The following is an 18,277-nucleotide window of genomic DNA, read 5'->3' as shown; positions in this document are numbered from 1 at the left end:
CCACCACCACACCCGGCTCATTTTTTCTATTTTTTAGTAGAGATGGGGTTTCACTGTGTTAGCCAGGATGGTCTCGATCTCCTGACCTCGTGATCTGCCCACCTCAGCCTCCCAAAGTGCTGGGATTACAGGTGTGAGTCACCGTGCCCGGCCTTGTGTTAACTTTTTTTTAAAGACAAGGTCTTATCTTACTCTGTTGTTCAGGCAAGAGTATACAGTGACAATCACGGCTCACTGCAGTTTTGAACTCCTGGGCTCAAGCAATCCTCCTGTGTCAACCTCCCCTGGGACTATAGGAACATACCACCACGGCCTAGCTAATTTTTAAAACTTTTTGTAGACACAGAATGTCATTTTGTTGCCTAGGCTGGTCTTGAACTCTTGGCCTCATGTGATTTTCCCACACTGGCCTCCCAAAGTGTTGGGATCACAGGCATAAGTCACAGTGCCCAGTCAAAAAATTTTTTTGAGGCCAGGCGGGATGGTTCATGCCTGTAATCCCAGCATGTTGGGAGGCTGAGGCTGGTGGATCACTTGAGGTAAGGAGTTCGAGACCATCTCGGCCAACATGGTGAAACCCCGTATCTACTAAAAATACAAAAATTATCCGGGTATGGTGGCGAGTGCCTGTAGTCCCAGTTACTCAGGAGGCAGAGGCAGGAGAATGGCTTGGACCTAGGAGGCAGAGGTTGCCATAACCCAATATCATACCACTGCACTCCAGCCTGGGCAACAGGGCGAGACTCTGTCTAAAAAAAAAAAAATTAATTAATAATAATAATAATAATAATTTTTGGTTAGTGTTTTAGTCTTGCAGTTTTTTTTTTTTTTTAATTAATTTTTTTTGAGACGGAGTCTCACTGTGTTGCCCAGGCTGGAATGGAATGGCGCAGTCTCGGCTCACTGCTATCTCCCCCTTCTGGCTTCAAACGATTCTCCTGCCTCAGCCTCTGGAGTAGCTGTGATTACAGGCACCTGCCACCATGCCTGGCTAATTTTTGTGTTTTTAGTAGAGATGGGGTTTCACCATGTTGGCCAGGCTGGTCTCAAACCGCTGACCTTGTGATCCATCCGCCTCGGCCTCCCAAAGTGCTGGGATTACAGGCGTGAGCTACTGTGCCCTGCCACCCACGGCTTTTAAAGGGAAACATGAGTTGCCTTATAAAAAAACATGTTTTTGTTTTATGGTGCTCTGACTCTCAATGGAGGACTTGCATAGACCAAATTAGAAATCCTTTTGCAGCTGGGTGTGGTAGCTCATGCCTGTAATCCCAGCACTTTGGGAGGCCAGGTGAGGGGATCATGGGGTCAGGAATTCAAGACCAGCCTGGCCAATATGGTGAAACTCCATCTCTACTAAAAATACAAAAATTAGCCGGGCGTGGTAGTGGGCGCCTGTACTCCCAACTACTTGGGAGGCTGAGGCAGGAGAATCACTTGAACCCAGGAGGCGGAGGTTGCAGTGAGCTGCAGTCACGCCACTGCACTGCAGCTTGGGTGACAGAGCTAGAGTCCACCTCAAAAGAAAAAAGAAATCCTTTTGCAGTATGTGGCTCATGCCCATAATTCCAGCACTTTGGGAGGCCAAGGCACGCAGATCACCTGAGGTCAGGAGTTCGAGACCAGCCTGGCCAACATAGGGAAATGCCGCCTCTACTAAAAATACAAAAACTAGCTGGGCGTGGTGGCACACGCCTGTAATCCCAGCTACTCAGGAGGCTGAGGCAGGAAAACCGCTTGAACCCAGAAAGCAGAGGTTATAATTGGGTGACAGAGTGAGACTCCATCTCAAAAAAAAAAAAAAGAAAGAAATCCTTTAGCAATACAACTGCTACTTGACCATTTTACTTTTGTTTTCCAAGACATTTTACCCGAAGAAATATACCAAATTCATTTTTTTTTTTAAGACAGAGTTGGGGTTTCACCATGTTGGTCAGGCTGGTCTTGAACTCCTGACCCCAGGTGATCCACCCGCCTCGGCCTCCCAAAGTGCTCGGATTACAGGTGTGAGCCACTGTGCCCGGCCAGGTCTTGCTTTTTTTCTTTTTCTTTGTTTTTATTATTTATTATTATTTTTTGAGACAGAGTTTCACTCTTGTTGCCCAGGCTGCAGTGCAATGGCGCAATCTCTGCTCACTGCAACCTCCACTTCCTGCATTCAAGCAATTCTTCCTCAGCCTCCCGAGTAGCTGGGACTACAGGTGCCCACCACCATGCCCGGGTAATTTTTGCACTTTTAGTAGAGATGGGGTTTCACCATGTTGGTCAGGGTGGTCTCAAACTCCTGACCTCAGGTGATCCATCCGCCTCACCCTCCGAAAGTGCTGAGATTAGAGGCATGAGCCACCACCCCGGCCTCTTTTTTTTTTTGAGATGGAGTTTTGCTCTTGTCACCCAGTCTGGAGTTCAATGGCACACGATCTCGGCTCACTGTAATCTCTGCCTCCCAGGTTCAAGTGATTCTCCCACCTCAGCCTCCCAAGTAGCTGGGATTATAGGCACCCACCACCATGCCCAGTTAATTTTTGTATTTTTAGTAGAGACAGGGTTTCATCATGTTAGCCAGGCTGGTCTTGAACTCCTGACCTCAGGTGATCCTCTGGCCTTGGCCTCCCCAAGTGTTGGGATTATAGGCGTGAGCCACCACACCTGACCACAAATTCATTTTTTTAAAGTTCTAGGTTATATCAGAAATATAATAAAGAGGAGACTTTTATGTGGGGTTTCCCACGTGAAATATGTATAATTATATACATATATACAATTTCTAAAAGGATAAATAAAATTCATATTTGAAAATATAATTTAAAATCACATAAAGGAGATAAATCATCATTAACAATCTGAAGTCTAACAAACTCTCAAGAAATGGCTGTTTGTAAAATGGCTCATTAAAAAAAAGATTAAAATTACCTTAGCAGCTTGAGATTCTCTTAAGTAATATTTTAAAAGATCAGAAAGTTTGAGGTCTTCATCAGCAGACACTCGTGCTTCTATTTTCTGGAAAGGAAAAAATTGAATATTTAATCAACAACTACATTCTGCTCTCAGTGGTTTCCTTCTTAATTACAACTATTATTATAGTTTAAAAAAACTGAAGTTTTAACTATAGTATCCATTTCTATTTATCTAGCTTTCCTTCCCTTTTTGTTTCTACTAGCCTGCTACTTTTCTTTGCAACTCTCACATAAAATGAACAGAAAAAAGATCAGATCAAATGAGACTCGTGAGTTTATGGAAGGACAACTTTTTTTTTTTTTTTTTTTTTTTTTTTGAGACGAAGTCTAACTCTGTCACCCAGGCTGGAATGCAGTGGTGCAATCTCGGCTCACTGAAACCTCTGCTTCCCAGGTTCAAGCAATTCTCCTGCCTCAGCCTCCCGAGTAGCTGGAAATACAGGCATGTACCACCATGCCCAGCTAATTTTTCTATTTTTAGTAGAGACAGGGTTTCACCATGTTGGCCAGACTGGTCTCAAACTCCTGACCTCAAGTGATCCTCCTGCCTCAGCCTTCCAAAGTGCTGGGATTACAGGTGTGAACCACCATGCTCAGTCAGACTCTAAAATGAGTTTCAATATCATCTTTTACCTTCATTAATATTTTCTCAGGCCAGGCACGGTGGCTCATGCCTGTAATCCTGGCACTTTTGGGAGGCCAAGGTGGGCGGATCACGAGGTCAGGAGTTCGAGACCAGCCTGACCAACATGGAGAAACCCCGTCTCTACTAAAAATACAAAAATTAGCTGGGCATGGTGGTGTGTGCCTGTAATCCCAGCTACTCAGAAGGCTGAGGTTGCAGTGAGCCAAGATTGAGCCACTGTACTCCAGCCTGGGCGACGAAGCAAGACTCTGTCTCAAAAGAAAAAAAAAACTTTCTAGGTATTTCTTTCTTTTTCAGACGGAGTCTCGCTCTTGCCAGGCTGGAGTATAGTGGCATGATCTCAGCTCCCTACAACCTCCGCCTCCTGGGTTCAAGAGATTCTCCTGCCTCAGCCTCCCTAGTAGCTGGGATTATAGGTGTATGTCACCACACTCGGCTAATTTTTTTGTATTTTTTTTAGTAGAGATGGGGTTTTGTCTTGTTGGCCAGGCTGGTCTCGAACTCCTGACCTCAGGTGATCTGCCCACCTCAGCCTCCCAAAGTACTGGGATTACAGGTGTGAGCCACTGTGCCCAGCTGCTATTCATTTCAATTGTAATTGATATGCACACACAATTTTAAAGGAACGAAGGCTTGCAATGGTAGACTAGTTAATTCAATCTAATCCTCCTGCTGAGGACAACCAGAAATACAGTCAAAGCATTAGTAAAATGTGCCTGAAGACACTGTAGAGTAATAAACAGAAGTGGTATGTACAAGGTGAGATTGAAGGGGAAGTAGTAAGGTCAGACTAAAAAGATAGCTCTTCAGTATGACTGGACAGAGGATTAAAAAAAATACATCAACCAAATGTAATATATGGGACCCTGTTTGTATCCTGATCAAACAAACTATACTATAATAAAAAGCCATTTATGAGACAATTGGGAAAATGTATATACTGGATATTTGATGACATTAAGGGGGAATCATTAGTAACAGTATTGACTATATTAAAAATAATTCTTATACTAAAAAAAGAGACAAGTGTGCATGAAGGACTCAAAACAGAATGAAGATGGACTTTTTGGAATATAAGAACTTTAAGCAATGTAGAAAACGTTAACATTCGCCAGGTGCAGTGGCTCACATCTGTAATCCCAGCACTATGGGAGGAAAAGGCAGGTGGATCATTTGAGGTCAGGAGTTCGAGACCAGTCTGGCCAACATGGTGAAACCCCCCATCTCTACAAAAACACAAAAATTAGCTAGGAATGGCAGCACACGCCTATAATCCCAGGTACTTGGGAGGCTGAGGCATGAGAATCACTTGAGCCCAGGAGGCGAAAGTTGCAGTGAGCCAAGATCGTGCCACTGCACTCCAGCTTGGGCGACAGAGCAAGACTCTGTCTCAAAACAAACAAACAAACAAACAAACAAACAAACAAACAAACAAAAGGGAAAATGTTAATATTCAGAAACCTGGCTGATGCATTACAGGAATTCTTGTACTATTTTCTGCAACTTTTCCATAAGTCTGAAATTATCGTCAAAGTAAAAAGGTAAAGTAAGGCTGGCACCTTAATAAGGCTCATGCCTAGCATTTTGGAAGGTTGAGGCGGGTGGAACATTTGAGGTCAGGAGTTCGAGGCCAGCCTGGCCAACATGGTGATACCCATCTCTACTAAAAGTACAAAAATTAGTCGGGTGTAGTGATGTGTGCCTGTAATCTCAGTTTGGGAGGCTGAGGCAGGAGAATCACTTGAACCCAGGAGGCAGAGGTTGCAGTGAGTCGAGATTACGCCACTGCATTTCAGCCTAGATGACAGAGTGAGACTCTGTCTCAAAAAAGAAAAAGAAAAAAAAAAAAGTTAAGGGGCCAGGTGCGGTGGCTCACGCCTGTAATCCCAGCACTTTGGGAGGCCAAGGTGGGCGGATCACGAGGTCAAGAGATCAAGACCGCCCTGGCCAACAGGGTGAAACCCCATCTCTATTAAAAATACAAAAATTAGCTGGGCGCGGAGGCGTGCACCTGTAGTCCTAGCTACTCGGGAGGCTGAGGCAGGCGAATTGCTTGAACCTGGGAGGCGGAGGTTGCAGTGAGCCGAGATTGCACCACTGCACTCTAGCCTGGCGACAGAGTGAGACTTCATCTCAAAAAAAAAAAAAAAAAAAAGTTAAACTAAAACAACTACACACCTACCAGAATGGCAAGAATTATAAAGGTAGAAAACACTCAGTTTTAACAAGCTTGTAGAATAACCTAAATGCTCATACTTATTCTTGTGGGCATGCAAATTGGTAAAATCATTATGGGAAAGTTTTGCAGTTTCTGCAAAAGCTTTTCACGTGGTTATCCTATGATCCATCAATTCCCCTCCTAGTTATATATATCCAACAGAATTGTATACTTGTGTTCAGAAGATATACAAGAATAATCTTAGCAGTATTGTTATAAAGAAACCCAAACTAGAAACTATCCAAATGCCTATCAACAGTAGAACAGATAAACAAATTAATAAAATACTATACAGCAAGAAGAATAAAGGAACCAGGCTAGGTAGCTCATGCCTATAATCCCAATGCTTTGAAGGGTGAGGCAGGAATATCAACAGAGGCCAAGAGTTCAAGACCAGCCTGGGCAATATAGTGAGATTCCCTCTCTACAAAAATTAGCCAGGCATGGTAACACACATCTGTAGTCCTAACTACTTGGGAGGCTGAGGCAGGAGGATGCTTGACCTCAAGAGTTTGAGGCTGCAGTGAGTTATGATCATGCAAGTGCACTCCCACCTGGGCAACAAAGTGAGACCCCGTCTCTAAAACAAAAAGAATAAAGGAACTACATCTATGTGCAACAACATGGTTTAATCCTATGAATGAATATAATGTTCAGTACATTAAACAGACATGAAAGAATATAAGCCAGGCACAGTGGCTCATACCTGTAATTCCAGCACTCTGGGAGGCTGAGGCAGGATGACTGCCTGAGGCCAGGAGTTTGAGACCAGCCTGGGCAACATAGCAAGACCCTGTCTCTACCAAAGGAAAAAAAAAAGAAAAAAAGAAAAAGAATACATGTTGCACAAGCATTTATATTATGTATAAAACTAAAAAACGGGCCAGGTCGGGCGCAGTGGCTCATGCCTGTAATTCTAGCACTTTCGGAGGCCAGGGTAGGCAGATGGCTTGACATCAGGACTTTGAGACCAGCCTGGCCAACATGGTAAAACCCCTCTCTACTAAAAATACAAAAATTAGCCTGGTGTGGTGGTGCATGCCTGTAATCTCAGCTACTAGGGAGGCAGGAGAATCACTTGAACCTGGGAGGCAGAGGTTGCAATGAGCCAAGATTGTGCCACTGCACTCCAGCCTCCAGCCTGGTTTTGATCTCAAAACAAACAAACAAAAAACAAAACAAAAAACCCGAATCCGTACTGGCAGTGCCTTGAAAGGCAGCTGAGGAGATGAGGAGGCGGCCAGGCATCTGGGTTGCTGGTAATTTTCTATTTATTTTCTTTCTTTCTTTGATACAGGGTCTGTCACCCAGGCTGGAGTACACTGACACAATCACAGCTCACTATAACCTTGACCTCCTGGGCTCAAGAATCTTCCTGCCTCAGCCTCCCAAGTAGTTAGGACTACAGTTGTGCGCCACCATGACTGGCTAATTTTTGGTAACTTTTGTAGAGAGGGAGTCTCGCTACATTGCCCAAGCTAGTTGAACTCCTGGCCTATACTGATCCTCCCGCCTCATCCTTCAGTGTATGGGATGATGGGCATGAGCCACGTGGCCTGGTTCCTTTATTCTTATTGGTATGTAGTATTTAATTAATTTGTTTGTCTGTTCCAGGAGGTATTCTTTTTTTTTTAGAGATAGGGTCTCACCCTGTCGCCCAGGATGGAATGCAGTTGCACGATCATATACCTCACTGCAGCCTCAAACTCCTGAGCTTAGGCATCCTCCTGCCTCAGCCTCCCAAGTAGGACTACAGGTTTGCACCACCACACCTGGCTAATTTGTAAACATTTTGTAGAGATGGCATCTTGCTATGTTTTCCCAGGCTGATCTCAAATTCCTGGGCTCCAGAGATCCTCCTGCCTCAGCCTCCCAAAGTGCTGGGATTACAAGCATTAAATCACTGCACCCAGAAGAATATGAACTTTTATACAAATACCTAAAGGCCATAACAAAAAATGGAATTTCCTGAAAAACTCCCAATGGAATCCAAATCTGAATCTGTTTCATCATCCTTCTGAAGTATACTCATCTTCCTCGATAGAGTTAAACAGAACCACAGCAAGTTAAATATTACCATATGCAGATATTTAAATAGCCAAAAGGTTAATAGTGATTACTTTTTTTTTTTTTTTTTTGAGACGGAGTCTTGCTCTGTCGCCAGGCTAGAGTGCAGTGGTGCGATCTTGGCTCACTGCAATGTCGGCCTCCCAGGTTCAAGCGATTCTCATGCCTCAGCCTCCCGAGTACCTGGGACTACAGGCATGCGTCACCACGCCCAGCTAATTTTTGTATTTTTAGTAGAGACAGGGTTTCACCGTGTTGGCCAGGATGGTCTTGATCTCTTGACCTCGTGATCTGCCCACCTCAGCCTCCCAAAGTGTTGGGATTATAGGCATGAGCCACTGTGCCCGGCCAATAATGATTACTCTTTTAAAAAAAATTTTATGAATTGTGGTAAAAAACTTTAACATGAGCTCTCTGGGCACAATATTATGCAGTATATCTCTATAATTTAGTACTTACTCTTGTTTTATCGAACAGTTCTGAAACTTTGAGAAAAAACCTGTAAAGGAAAATATTTTCATCATATGCCACATTCAAAGTAATTTTCCATTTCAAATGTATGAGAATATGCTCCCAAACCATATTAATAACACCTTGTCTCATTGCAGTTATATTTAATAGCCCTATTAACTGCAGACTTCATTTAGCTTCACAAAAATCTCCCTGTATTTCTACCAATAAAAGAGATTACTTGAAATCTGTTTACAGATAAGACTATCTGTTCACTTATTTATTTTTTTGAGATGGAGTTTCACGCTTGTTGCCCAGACTGGAGTGCAATGGCTCAATCTCAGCTCACCGCAACCTCTGCCTCCTGGCTTCAAGCGATTCTCTGGCCTCAGCCTCCTGAGTAGCTGGAACTACAGGCGCCTGCCACCACGCCCAGCTAATTTTTGTCTTTTTGGTAGAGACAGGGTTTCACCATGTTGGCCAGGATGGTCTTGATCTCTTGATCTCATAATCCGCCCACCTCAGCCTCCCAAAGTTCTGGGATTACAGGTGTGAGCCACCGCGCCCAGGCCTGATTTTTTCTTTCTTTTTTTTTTTTTTTTGAGACAGAGTCTGGCTCTGTTGCACAGGCCAGAGCGCAGTGGCACAATCTCAGCTCACTGCAACCTCTGCCTCCTGGGTTCAAGTGATTCTCCTGCCTCAGCCTCCTGAGTAGCTGAGATTACAGGCAATTGCCCCCATGCCTGGCTAATTTTTGTATTTTTAGTAGAGACGAGTTTTCACCTGGTTAAAAATTAGCCAGGTGTGGTGGTGCACACCTGTAATCCCAGCTATTCAGGAGGCAAAGGCAGAAGGATGGCTTGAGTCCAGGCTCGTCTTGGACTCCTATCTCAAGTGATCTGCCCGCCTTGGCCTCCCAAACTGCTAAGATTACAGGTGTGAGCCCGAGCGCCAGGCTCCATTTCAAGATGACAGCCTAAGCCATACATTAAAGGTGCTTTTGTTGTTGTTGTTCTTGAGACTGAGTCTCGCTTTCTCGCCCCAGCTGTAGTGCAGTAGTGCCATCTCGGTTCACTGCAACCTGCACCTCCTGGGTTCAAACGATTCTCCTACCTCAGCCTCCTAAGTAGCTGGGATTACAGGCACCCACCACACCTGGTTAATTTTTGTAGTTTTAGTAGAGATGGGGTTTTGCCATGTTGGCCAGGCTGGTCTCAAACTCCTGGCCTCAAGTGATCTGTCCACCTTGGCCTCCCAAAGTGCTGGGATTACAGGCGTGAGTCACTGTGCCCAGCCAACAAAATTTATCTAGATTCATTTTAGCAAACAGGCTGAGGCAAGCAGCTCACTTGAGGCCAGGAGTTTGAGACTAGTCTGGGCAACACAGTGAAACCCTGTCTTTACTAAAAATACAAAAAATTAGTGGGGCATGGTGTCACAATCCTGTAATTGAACTACTCTTTAATACTCTGGTGCTTGGTCAGGTGCAGTGGCTCATGCCTGTAATCTCAGCACTTTGGGAGGCCGAGGTGGGCAGATCACGAGGTCAGGAGATCGAGACCATCCTGGCTAACATGGTGAAATCCTGTCTCTATTAAAAATACAAAACAAAATTAGCCAGGTGGCGTGGTGGCACATGCCTGTAGTCCCAGCTACTCAGGAGGCTGAGGCAGGAGAATGGTGTGAACCTGGGAGGCGGAGCTTGCAGTAAGCCGAGACTGCGTCACTGCACTCCAGCCTGGGCAATAGAGTGAGACTCCATCTCAACAACAACAAAAAAAGTCTGGTGCTGGGATATTTTTTAGTTGGTTCAGCATTTGACAGATAAACTAGGTAAAAGTGAAAATAAATTCTTAAGTAGAAATTGGTTATTCATTTTTTTCTTTTCTTTTCTTTTTTTTTTTGTGATGGGCTATTGTTCTGTCACCCAGTTCCAGCACAAACTTGTGGTCCCAGCTACTCAGGAGGCTGAAGCAAAAGGATCGCTTGAGCACAGGAGTTCAAAGCTGCAGTGCTCTATGACTGCACCTGCGAATAGCTACTGTATGCCAGCCTGGGCCACACAGGAAGACCTGCTCTCAAAAAAAAAAAGGGCACAGCACAGTTTCAAGTATTCTGTAAAATATATAATTAAAATGACATTATAAATGAATTAAGGCAAATACTACTCAAAGCAAAAACAATTTTATGAACTTTGCTTTCACTCAAGAGAATTTGCTTTGACAGATTTACGTTAGAGAACAGATGGCAAGGTTTACTTTTTTCCTTCTTCCTGATAAGAAGAATTAACTCTTTGGGAAGGTGGCTTTTTTCCTTTTTTTTTTAAGACAGAGTTCCTCTAGTTACCCAGGCTGGAGTACAATGGCGCAATCTCTGCTCACTGCAACCTCTGCCTCCCAGGTTCAAGCGATTTTCCTGCCTCAGCCTCCGGAGTAGCTGGGATTACAGGCATGCGCCACCATGCCTGGCTAATTTTGTGTTTTTAGTAGAGATGGAGTTTCTCCATGTTGGTCAGGCTGGTCTTGAACTCCCGATCTGAAGTGATGTGCCTGCCTTGGCCTCCCAAAGTGCTGGGATTACAGGTGTGAGCCACTGTGCCTGGCCGATGGCATGTTAATTAGTGTAAGCTATCATACCATGCTTTGCCAAAAAGCTTGACTTTTAAATATCTGAGACAGAATATACTAGAGAAAAGGTCAAGGATGTGGTTTAGAGGAAGGCATAGACTATGAAAATAGTTTTCCTGCTTAAAAATGTGTTTAATTTTTAGTTTTTTTGAGACCAAGTCTTGCTTTGTCGCCCAGGCTGGGGAGCAGCAGTGTGATCTCAGTTCACTGCAATCTCTGCCTCCCAGGTTCAAGTGATTCTCACGCCTTGGCCTCCCAAGTAGCAGGGATTACAGGTGTGTGCCACCACGTCTGACTAATTTTTGTGTTTTTAGAGATTGTGCCACTGCTCTCCAGCCTGGGTGACAGAGCAAGACACTGTCTTGCAGGGGAGGGGCGGGGGGCGGAATCAATTTGACCTCCAGTGAAATACATACACACATATACATACATACATATATGTTCTAATTTCCAAATAGCAGTTCTTATTTATAAGCTTTATCAAAACCTAAAAACACTAATATAAATTCTGTTCTTCCACTCTCTTACACACAAATCAGCCCATTTTCATAAATAAAACACAGTTAGGGGAGGAAGAAAAAAATACATATATAGAGAGAGAGTAAAGTCGATTTTTATTTCTTAGATTTAAAAAAATAGGATAGAAAGGGAGGAGAAAAAATATCAACCCAAGTTTTGTTTGTTTGTTTTGAGACGGAGTTTTGCTCTTGTTGCCCAGGCTGGAGTGTAATGGTGCGATCTCAGCTCACCACCACCTCTGCTTCCTGGGTTTACGCAATTCACCTGCCTCGGCCTCCCAAGTAGCTAGGATTACAGACACCCACCACCACACTTGGCTAATTTTGTATTTTTAGTAGAGACAGGGTTTCTCCATGTTGGTCAGGCTGGTCTCAAACTCCTGACATGAGGTGTTCTGCCCGCCTCGGCCTCCCAAAGTGCTGAGATTACTGGCATGAGCTACCTGCCCAGCCCTCAACCCAAGTTTTTAAAGGAGGTCCTTATTATCAATGTGTTTTGACAAAAATATTCCAAAAGTTTTGCATTGTAAGTATTGTTGGCTGGGAGAAGTGGCTCACACCTGTAATCCCAGCACTTTGGGAGCTGAGTTGGGTGGGCCACTTGAGGTCAAGGGCTTGAGACCAGCCAGGCCAATACGGTGAAACCCCGTCTCTACTAAAAATAGAAAAATTAGCCAGGCATGGTGGCAGGCACCTGTAATCCCAGCTACTTTGGAGGCTGAGGTGGGAGAACTGCTTGAACGTGGAAAGAGGATGTTGCAGAAAGCCATGATCATGCCACCTCACTCCAGCCTGGGCGAGAGAGTAAGACCCTATTTCAAAACAAAAACTAAAACAAAAACCAAAAGTATTGTGTGCATCCAGACTGCCAATAGAAAATTTTCTCTGCTTTATATTTCACATATATATATATACCTATACACACACACACACACACACTTTTTTTTTTTTTTTTAAACAGTCTTGCTCCGTCACCCAGGCTGGAGTGCAGTGGCATAATCTTGGCTCACTGCAACCTCCACCTCCCGGGTTCAAGTGATTCTTGTGCCTCAGTCTCCTGAGTAGCTAGCTGGGATTACAGGCACACACCACCCACACCTGGGTAATTTTTATATTTTTTGGTAGAGATAGGGTTTAGCAATGTTGGCCAGGCTGGTCTCAAACTCCTGACAGGTTTTCCACCTCCCAAAGTGCTGGGATTACAGGCATGAGCCACTGTGACCAGCTATATTTCAAGTTTTATTTATTTATTTTTTTCTGAGATGGAGTCTTGTTCTATTGCCCAGGCTAGAGTGCAAAGGTGTGATCTCAGCTCACTGCAACCTCCGCCTCCCAGGTTCAAGCAATTCTCCTGCCTCAGCCTCCTGAATAGCTGGGATTACAGGTGTGCATTTTTGTATTTTTAGTAGAGAAGGGGTTTCACCATGTTCGTCAGGCTGGTCTTGAACTCCTGACCTCTTGATCCACCCACATTTGCCTCCCAAAGTGCTGGATTACAGGCGTGAGCCACCGTGCCTGGCCTATTTCATGTTTTAAATTAGAATACTTACTTGCATATATCTGTAGAATCCTGAGTTCCTAAAGCATATAATGAAGAACCAATTCTATTGTAATCATCTGCAGCACCTATGGAGAAAGTTTTAAGAATTTAGTATATCTATTCCTTGATTTAAAAATACTTACTGAGTACTCACCTGTCAAACAATGTGTAATATGAGACACACTAGTAAAGAAAATAACACAAACAACAGGCATGGTGGCTTATGCCAATAATCCCAACACTTTGGGAGGCTGGGGCAGGCAGATCACCTGAGGTCAGGAGTTTTGAGATCAGCCTGGCCAACATGGTGAAACCTCATCTCTACCAAAAATTTAAAAATCAGCCAGGTGTCATGGTGCATGCTTGTAATCCCAGCTACTCAGAAGTCTGAGGCAGGAGAATCACCTGAACCCAGGACGCAGAGGTTGCAGTGAGCCAAGATCACGCCACTGCACTCCAGCCTGGGCAACGGAGCAAGACTCTATCTCAAACAAAAAAACAAACTAGAGGCTGGGTGCAGTGGCTCACGCCTGTAATCCCAGCACTTTGCGAGGCAAAGGCAGGTGGATCACAAGGTCAGGGGATCGAGACCATCCTGGCTAACATGGTGAAACCCCGTCTCTACTAAAAATACAAAATATTTGCTGGGCGTGGTGGCGGGCGCCTGTAGTCCCAGCTACTTGAGAGGCTGAGGCAGGAGAATGGCGTGAACCCGAGAGGCAGAGCTTGCAGTGAGCCGAGATCACGCCACTGCACTCTAGCCTGGGCAACAGAGCGAGACTCCGTCTCAAAAAACAAACAAACAAAAAACAAACAATCAAAAAAAACAAAGTAGAAAGCAAGAAATATAACTTTCTTCATTAATAGACGTGACATGATCATCTACATAGAAAATACTAAGGAATCTACAAAATAGTTACTAGAACTAATAAGTGAGTTTATTTAGCAAGATTGCAGAATATAAGATCAATACTGAAAAAATACACTGTGTTTCTATGTATTAGCAAAGAACAATTTGAAATTGAAATTTTAAAAAACATAACATGGCCTGGCGCAGTGGCTCACGCCTGTAATCCCAGCACTTTGGGAGGCCGAGGCAGGCGGATCATGAGGTCAGGAGATTGAGACCATCCTGGCTAACAAAGTGAAACCCCGTCTCTACTTGAAATACAAAAAAATTAGCCAGGTGTGGTAGCGGGCGCCTGTAGTGCCAGCTACTCAGGAGGCTGAGGCAGGAGAATGGAGTGAACCTGGGAGGCGGAGCTTGCAGTAAGCCGAGATCACACCACTGCACTCCAGCATGGGCGACAGAGCTAGACTCTGTCTCAAAACAAACAAACAAACAAAAAACCAAAAAAAACCACCACCACCACCAACAAAAAATAACATTTCTTTATTTGGAGACAGGGTCTCACTCTGTTGCTCAGGCATGAGTGCCATGGTGTGATCATGGCTCACTGCAGTCTCAAGCTCCTGGGCTCAAGCGATTCTCCCACCTCAGCCTCCCGAGTAGCTGGGACCACAGGCGCATGCCACCACGGTTGGCTATTTTTTTTTTTTTGGCAGGGGAGGGATAAGGCCTGACTTATCCCTCCAGGCTGGAGTGCAGTGGTAGGGTCTTGGCTCACTGCAACCTCCGCCACCCGAGTTCAAGCGATTCTCATGCCTCAGCCTCTCAAGTAGCTGGGACTACAGGGGCACGCCACTATGCTCAGCTAATTTTTGTATTTTTAGCAGAGATGGGGTTGTTTTTTTGAGATGGAGTCTCGCTCTGTTACCCAGGCTGGAGTGCAGTGGCTCAACCTTGGCTCACTGCAAGCTCTGCCTCCCGGGTTCACATCATTCTCCTGCCTCAGCCTCCCGAGTATCTGGGACTACAGGCGCCTGCTACCACACCCGGCTAATTTTTTGTATTTTTAGTAGAGACAGGGTTTCACCATGTTAGCCAGGATGGTCTCGATCTCCTGAACTCATGATCTGCCTGCCTTGGCCTCCCAAAGTGCTGGAATTACAGGTGTGAGCCACTGCGCCCAGCCAGAGATGGGGTTTCATCATGTGGGCTAGGCTGGTCTCGAACTCCTGACTTAAGGTGATGCGCTTGCCTCAGCCTCCCAAAGTGCTGGAATTCCAGGCGTGAGCCAACACGCCTGGCGCCTATTTTTTTGCAAAGACTGGGTTTCATCATGTTGCCCAGGCTGGTCTCAAGCGATCCAAACACCTCAGTCTCCTAAAGTGCTGAAATTACAGGTTTGAGTCACTGTCTTCAGCTTAATAAAACATAACATTTATAATAGCATCAAAAACCAAATAATCAGGAACCAATCTGACTAAAGATGTATAAGAGCTATACAATGAAAACTACAAAACACTGCTGAGATGAATTAACAAAGACTCAACTCAGTGGAAATATGCTATATTAATGTACCAGAAGGATCAATATTGTTAAGATACCGATTCTCTTCAAATTAATCTATAGAATCTACACAATCCCAATCAAAATCCCAGCAGCCACTTGTGTAGAAAAAGACAGCTGATTCTAAAAATTTATATGAAAATATAAAGATTCTAGGGTTGAGGGCAGTGGGTTCACACCTGTAATCACGCCCTCCTTTGGGAGGCCGAGGTGGATAGATCACTTGAAGTCAAGGGTTCGAGACCAGGCCGGCCAACATGGCAAAACTCTGTCTCTACTAAAAATGCAAAAATTAACCAGGTGTGGTGGCACGCATCTGTAGTCCCAGCTGCTCGGGAGGCTGAGGCACAAGGATTGCCTGAACCTGTGAGGCGGAGGTTGCAGTGAGCCAAGATCACACCACTGCACTCCAGCCTCCAGTCTTGGTAACAGAGTGAGATTCTGTCTCAAAAAAAGGAAAAAGTATAAAGATGCTAGGGCTGGGGGTGATGGCTCACGCCTGTAATCCCAGCACTTTGGGAGGCCAAGGTGGGCAGATCATCTGAGGTCAGGAGTTTGAGACCTGCCTGCCCAACATGGTGAAACCCCCTCGCTACTGAAAATACAAAAATTAGCCAGGCTTGGTGGCAAGTACCTGTAATCCCAGCTAGTCATGAGGCTGAGGCAGGAGAATTGCTTGAACCCAGCAGGTGCAGGTTGCAGTGAGCCGAGATCGTGCCACTCACTCCAGCCTGGGCAACAGAGTGAGACTCTGTCTCACAAAAACAAAAACAAAAAGCAAAGCAAAACAAAACAAAGAAAACATAAAGATTCTAAGAGGGGTCAAAAACCACTTTGATAAAGAATAAAGTTGGGCACAGTGGTTCACACCTGTAATCCCAGCACTTTGGGAGGCTGAGTTGGGCGGATCACTTCAAACCTGGAGTTCAAGACCAGCCTGGGCAATATGGCAAAACCCCATCTCTAATAAAAATACAAAAATCAGCCAGGCGTGGTAGTGCACACCTGTAATCCCAGCTACTGGGGAGGTCGAGGCATGAGAATCACTTGAACCCAGGAGACAGGGGTGGCAGTGAGCTGAGACTGTGCCACTGCACTCCATCCTGGATGACAGAGTGAGACTCCGTCTAGGGAGAGAAAAAAAAAAGGAGTCTGGTGGCTCATGCCTGTAATTCCAGCCCTTTGGGAGGCCAAGGTGAGAGGACTGCTTGAGTCCAGGAGTTTAAGACCAACCCGAGCAACGTAGCAAGACCCTGTCTCTACCCCCTCAACAACAACAACAAAAATTAGCCAGGCATGGTGGCGAATGCCTGTGGTCCCAGTTACTCAGTAGGCTGAAGTGGAAGGATCGATTGAGGCTGCAGTGAGCCATGTTTGCACCAATACACTGATCCTGGGTGACAGAGCAAGACCCTGTCTCAAAAAAAAACAAAATACAAAAAACAAAAAACAATAAAGCTGGGGCTGGGCATGGTGGCTCATGCCTGTAATTCCAGCACTCTGGGAGGCTGAGGCGGGCAGAATACGAGGTCAGGAGATCGAGACCATCCTGGCTAACACGCTGAAACCCTGTCTCTATTAAAAATACAAAAAATTAGCCAGGTGTGGTGGTAGGCGCCTGTAGTCCCAGCTACTCGGGAAGGCTGAGGCAGGAGAATGGCATGAACCTGGGAGGTGGAGTTTGCAGTGAGCCCAGATTGCGCCACTGCACTCCAGTAGCCTGGGTGACAGAGCAAGACTTCGTCTCAAAAAAAAAAAAAAAAGAAAGAGTAAAGCTGAAGGAAGGACACAAGAAAAAGAAAAGATGTGGAACCTCAACAGTCATTAGGACAATACAAATCTAAACCACATTGAGTTACCACCACTGACCTATTTGAATAAAGTTAAAAAAGACTTCAAATTCCACTGGGAAAAATAAAAAGACTGACTATCCTTGTTGGCAAAGATGTGGGGCAACTGGAACTCTCAAGCCCTGCTCATGGGAATGCAAAATGGTACAATCATTGTGGGAAAAAAAGGTGGTAGTTTCTTAAAGTTAAATATTCATTTACCACACGACTCAGGCATTCTACTTCTAGGTATTACCCAAGAGAAAGAAAGGATGTCCACATAAAGAGTTATATACAAATGGCTCATATAAATTGTATCTGTAATAGTCAAAGCTAGAAACAAATAATTTTTGTATATCCATTCAATGGAACACTACTTAGCAACAAAAAGAAATGAACTATCGATGTACACAACAACTTGGATGAATCTCAAAATAGTTTTTTGAGTTTCAAAGCTAAACAATAAAGAATACATACTGTATGATTCAATTTATATAAAATACTAGAAAATACAAACTAATCTATAGTGACAAAAAGCAGACCAGTGGCTATCTGGGAATAGGGCGGGAGGGAGAGATTTCAAAGGGCCACAAGAAACTTTTGGGGGTGATGTGTGTGTTCATTATTTTGATTGTGGTAAGGATTTCACACATGTCCAAACTTACCAAACTGTACATTTTGACTACTGCAGCTTACTGATATCAATTACACTCAACACAGCTGTTAAAAAAAACCTCATTGGTCTATTTTGCACTTTGAGTGGTTCTTTTACATATATGATTTTGTAGCATTATGTACTTGGCCATTTAGAAAACATTGGTCCAATGAATTATGCAGATGTTCTAAGTGGTGACACACTTAAATGTACAATTTTTAAAAAAATCACATTCACTAGTAACATTATCAATCTCTATATAGGTCTTCATTGGCCCATCTAGCTGGGCACAGTGGCAGGCGCCTGTAATCTCAGCTACTTGGGAGGCCGAGGCAAGAGAATTGCTTGAACCTGGGC

The 18,277-nt window shown here is 44.5% G+C and overlaps 1 protein-coding gene across 1 annotated transcript in view; it reads right to left on the bottom strand.

Annotated features, from left to right (window-relative positions):
• Positions 1-18,277, bottom strand: part of SNX6 (sorting nexin 6) — a 77,551-nt gene that overhangs the window by 12,492 nt on the left and 46,782 nt on the right. The window contains exons 7-9 of the mRNA XM_011995058.1: positions 13,034-13,109; positions 8,348-8,387; positions 2,914-3,000 (exon numbers count right to left, since the gene is read on the bottom strand). Of these exons, the coding sequence (XP_011850448.1) occupies positions 2,914-3,000; positions 8,348-8,387; positions 13,034-13,109 (203 nt within the window). The remainder of the gene's footprint in view (positions 1-2,913; positions 3,001-8,347; positions 8,388-13,033; positions 13,110-18,277) is intronic.

The sequence above is a fragment of the Mandrillus leucophaeus genome, unplaced genomic scaffold, assembly GCF_000951045.1.
Source record: "Mandrillus leucophaeus isolate KB7577 unplaced genomic scaffold, Mleu.le_1.0 Scaffold467, whole genome shotgun sequence".
Taxonomy (NCBI): Eukaryota; Metazoa; Chordata; class Mammalia; order Primates; family Cercopithecidae; genus Mandrillus; species Mandrillus leucophaeus.
This window is presented reverse-complemented; position numbering and strand designations above follow the sequence as displayed.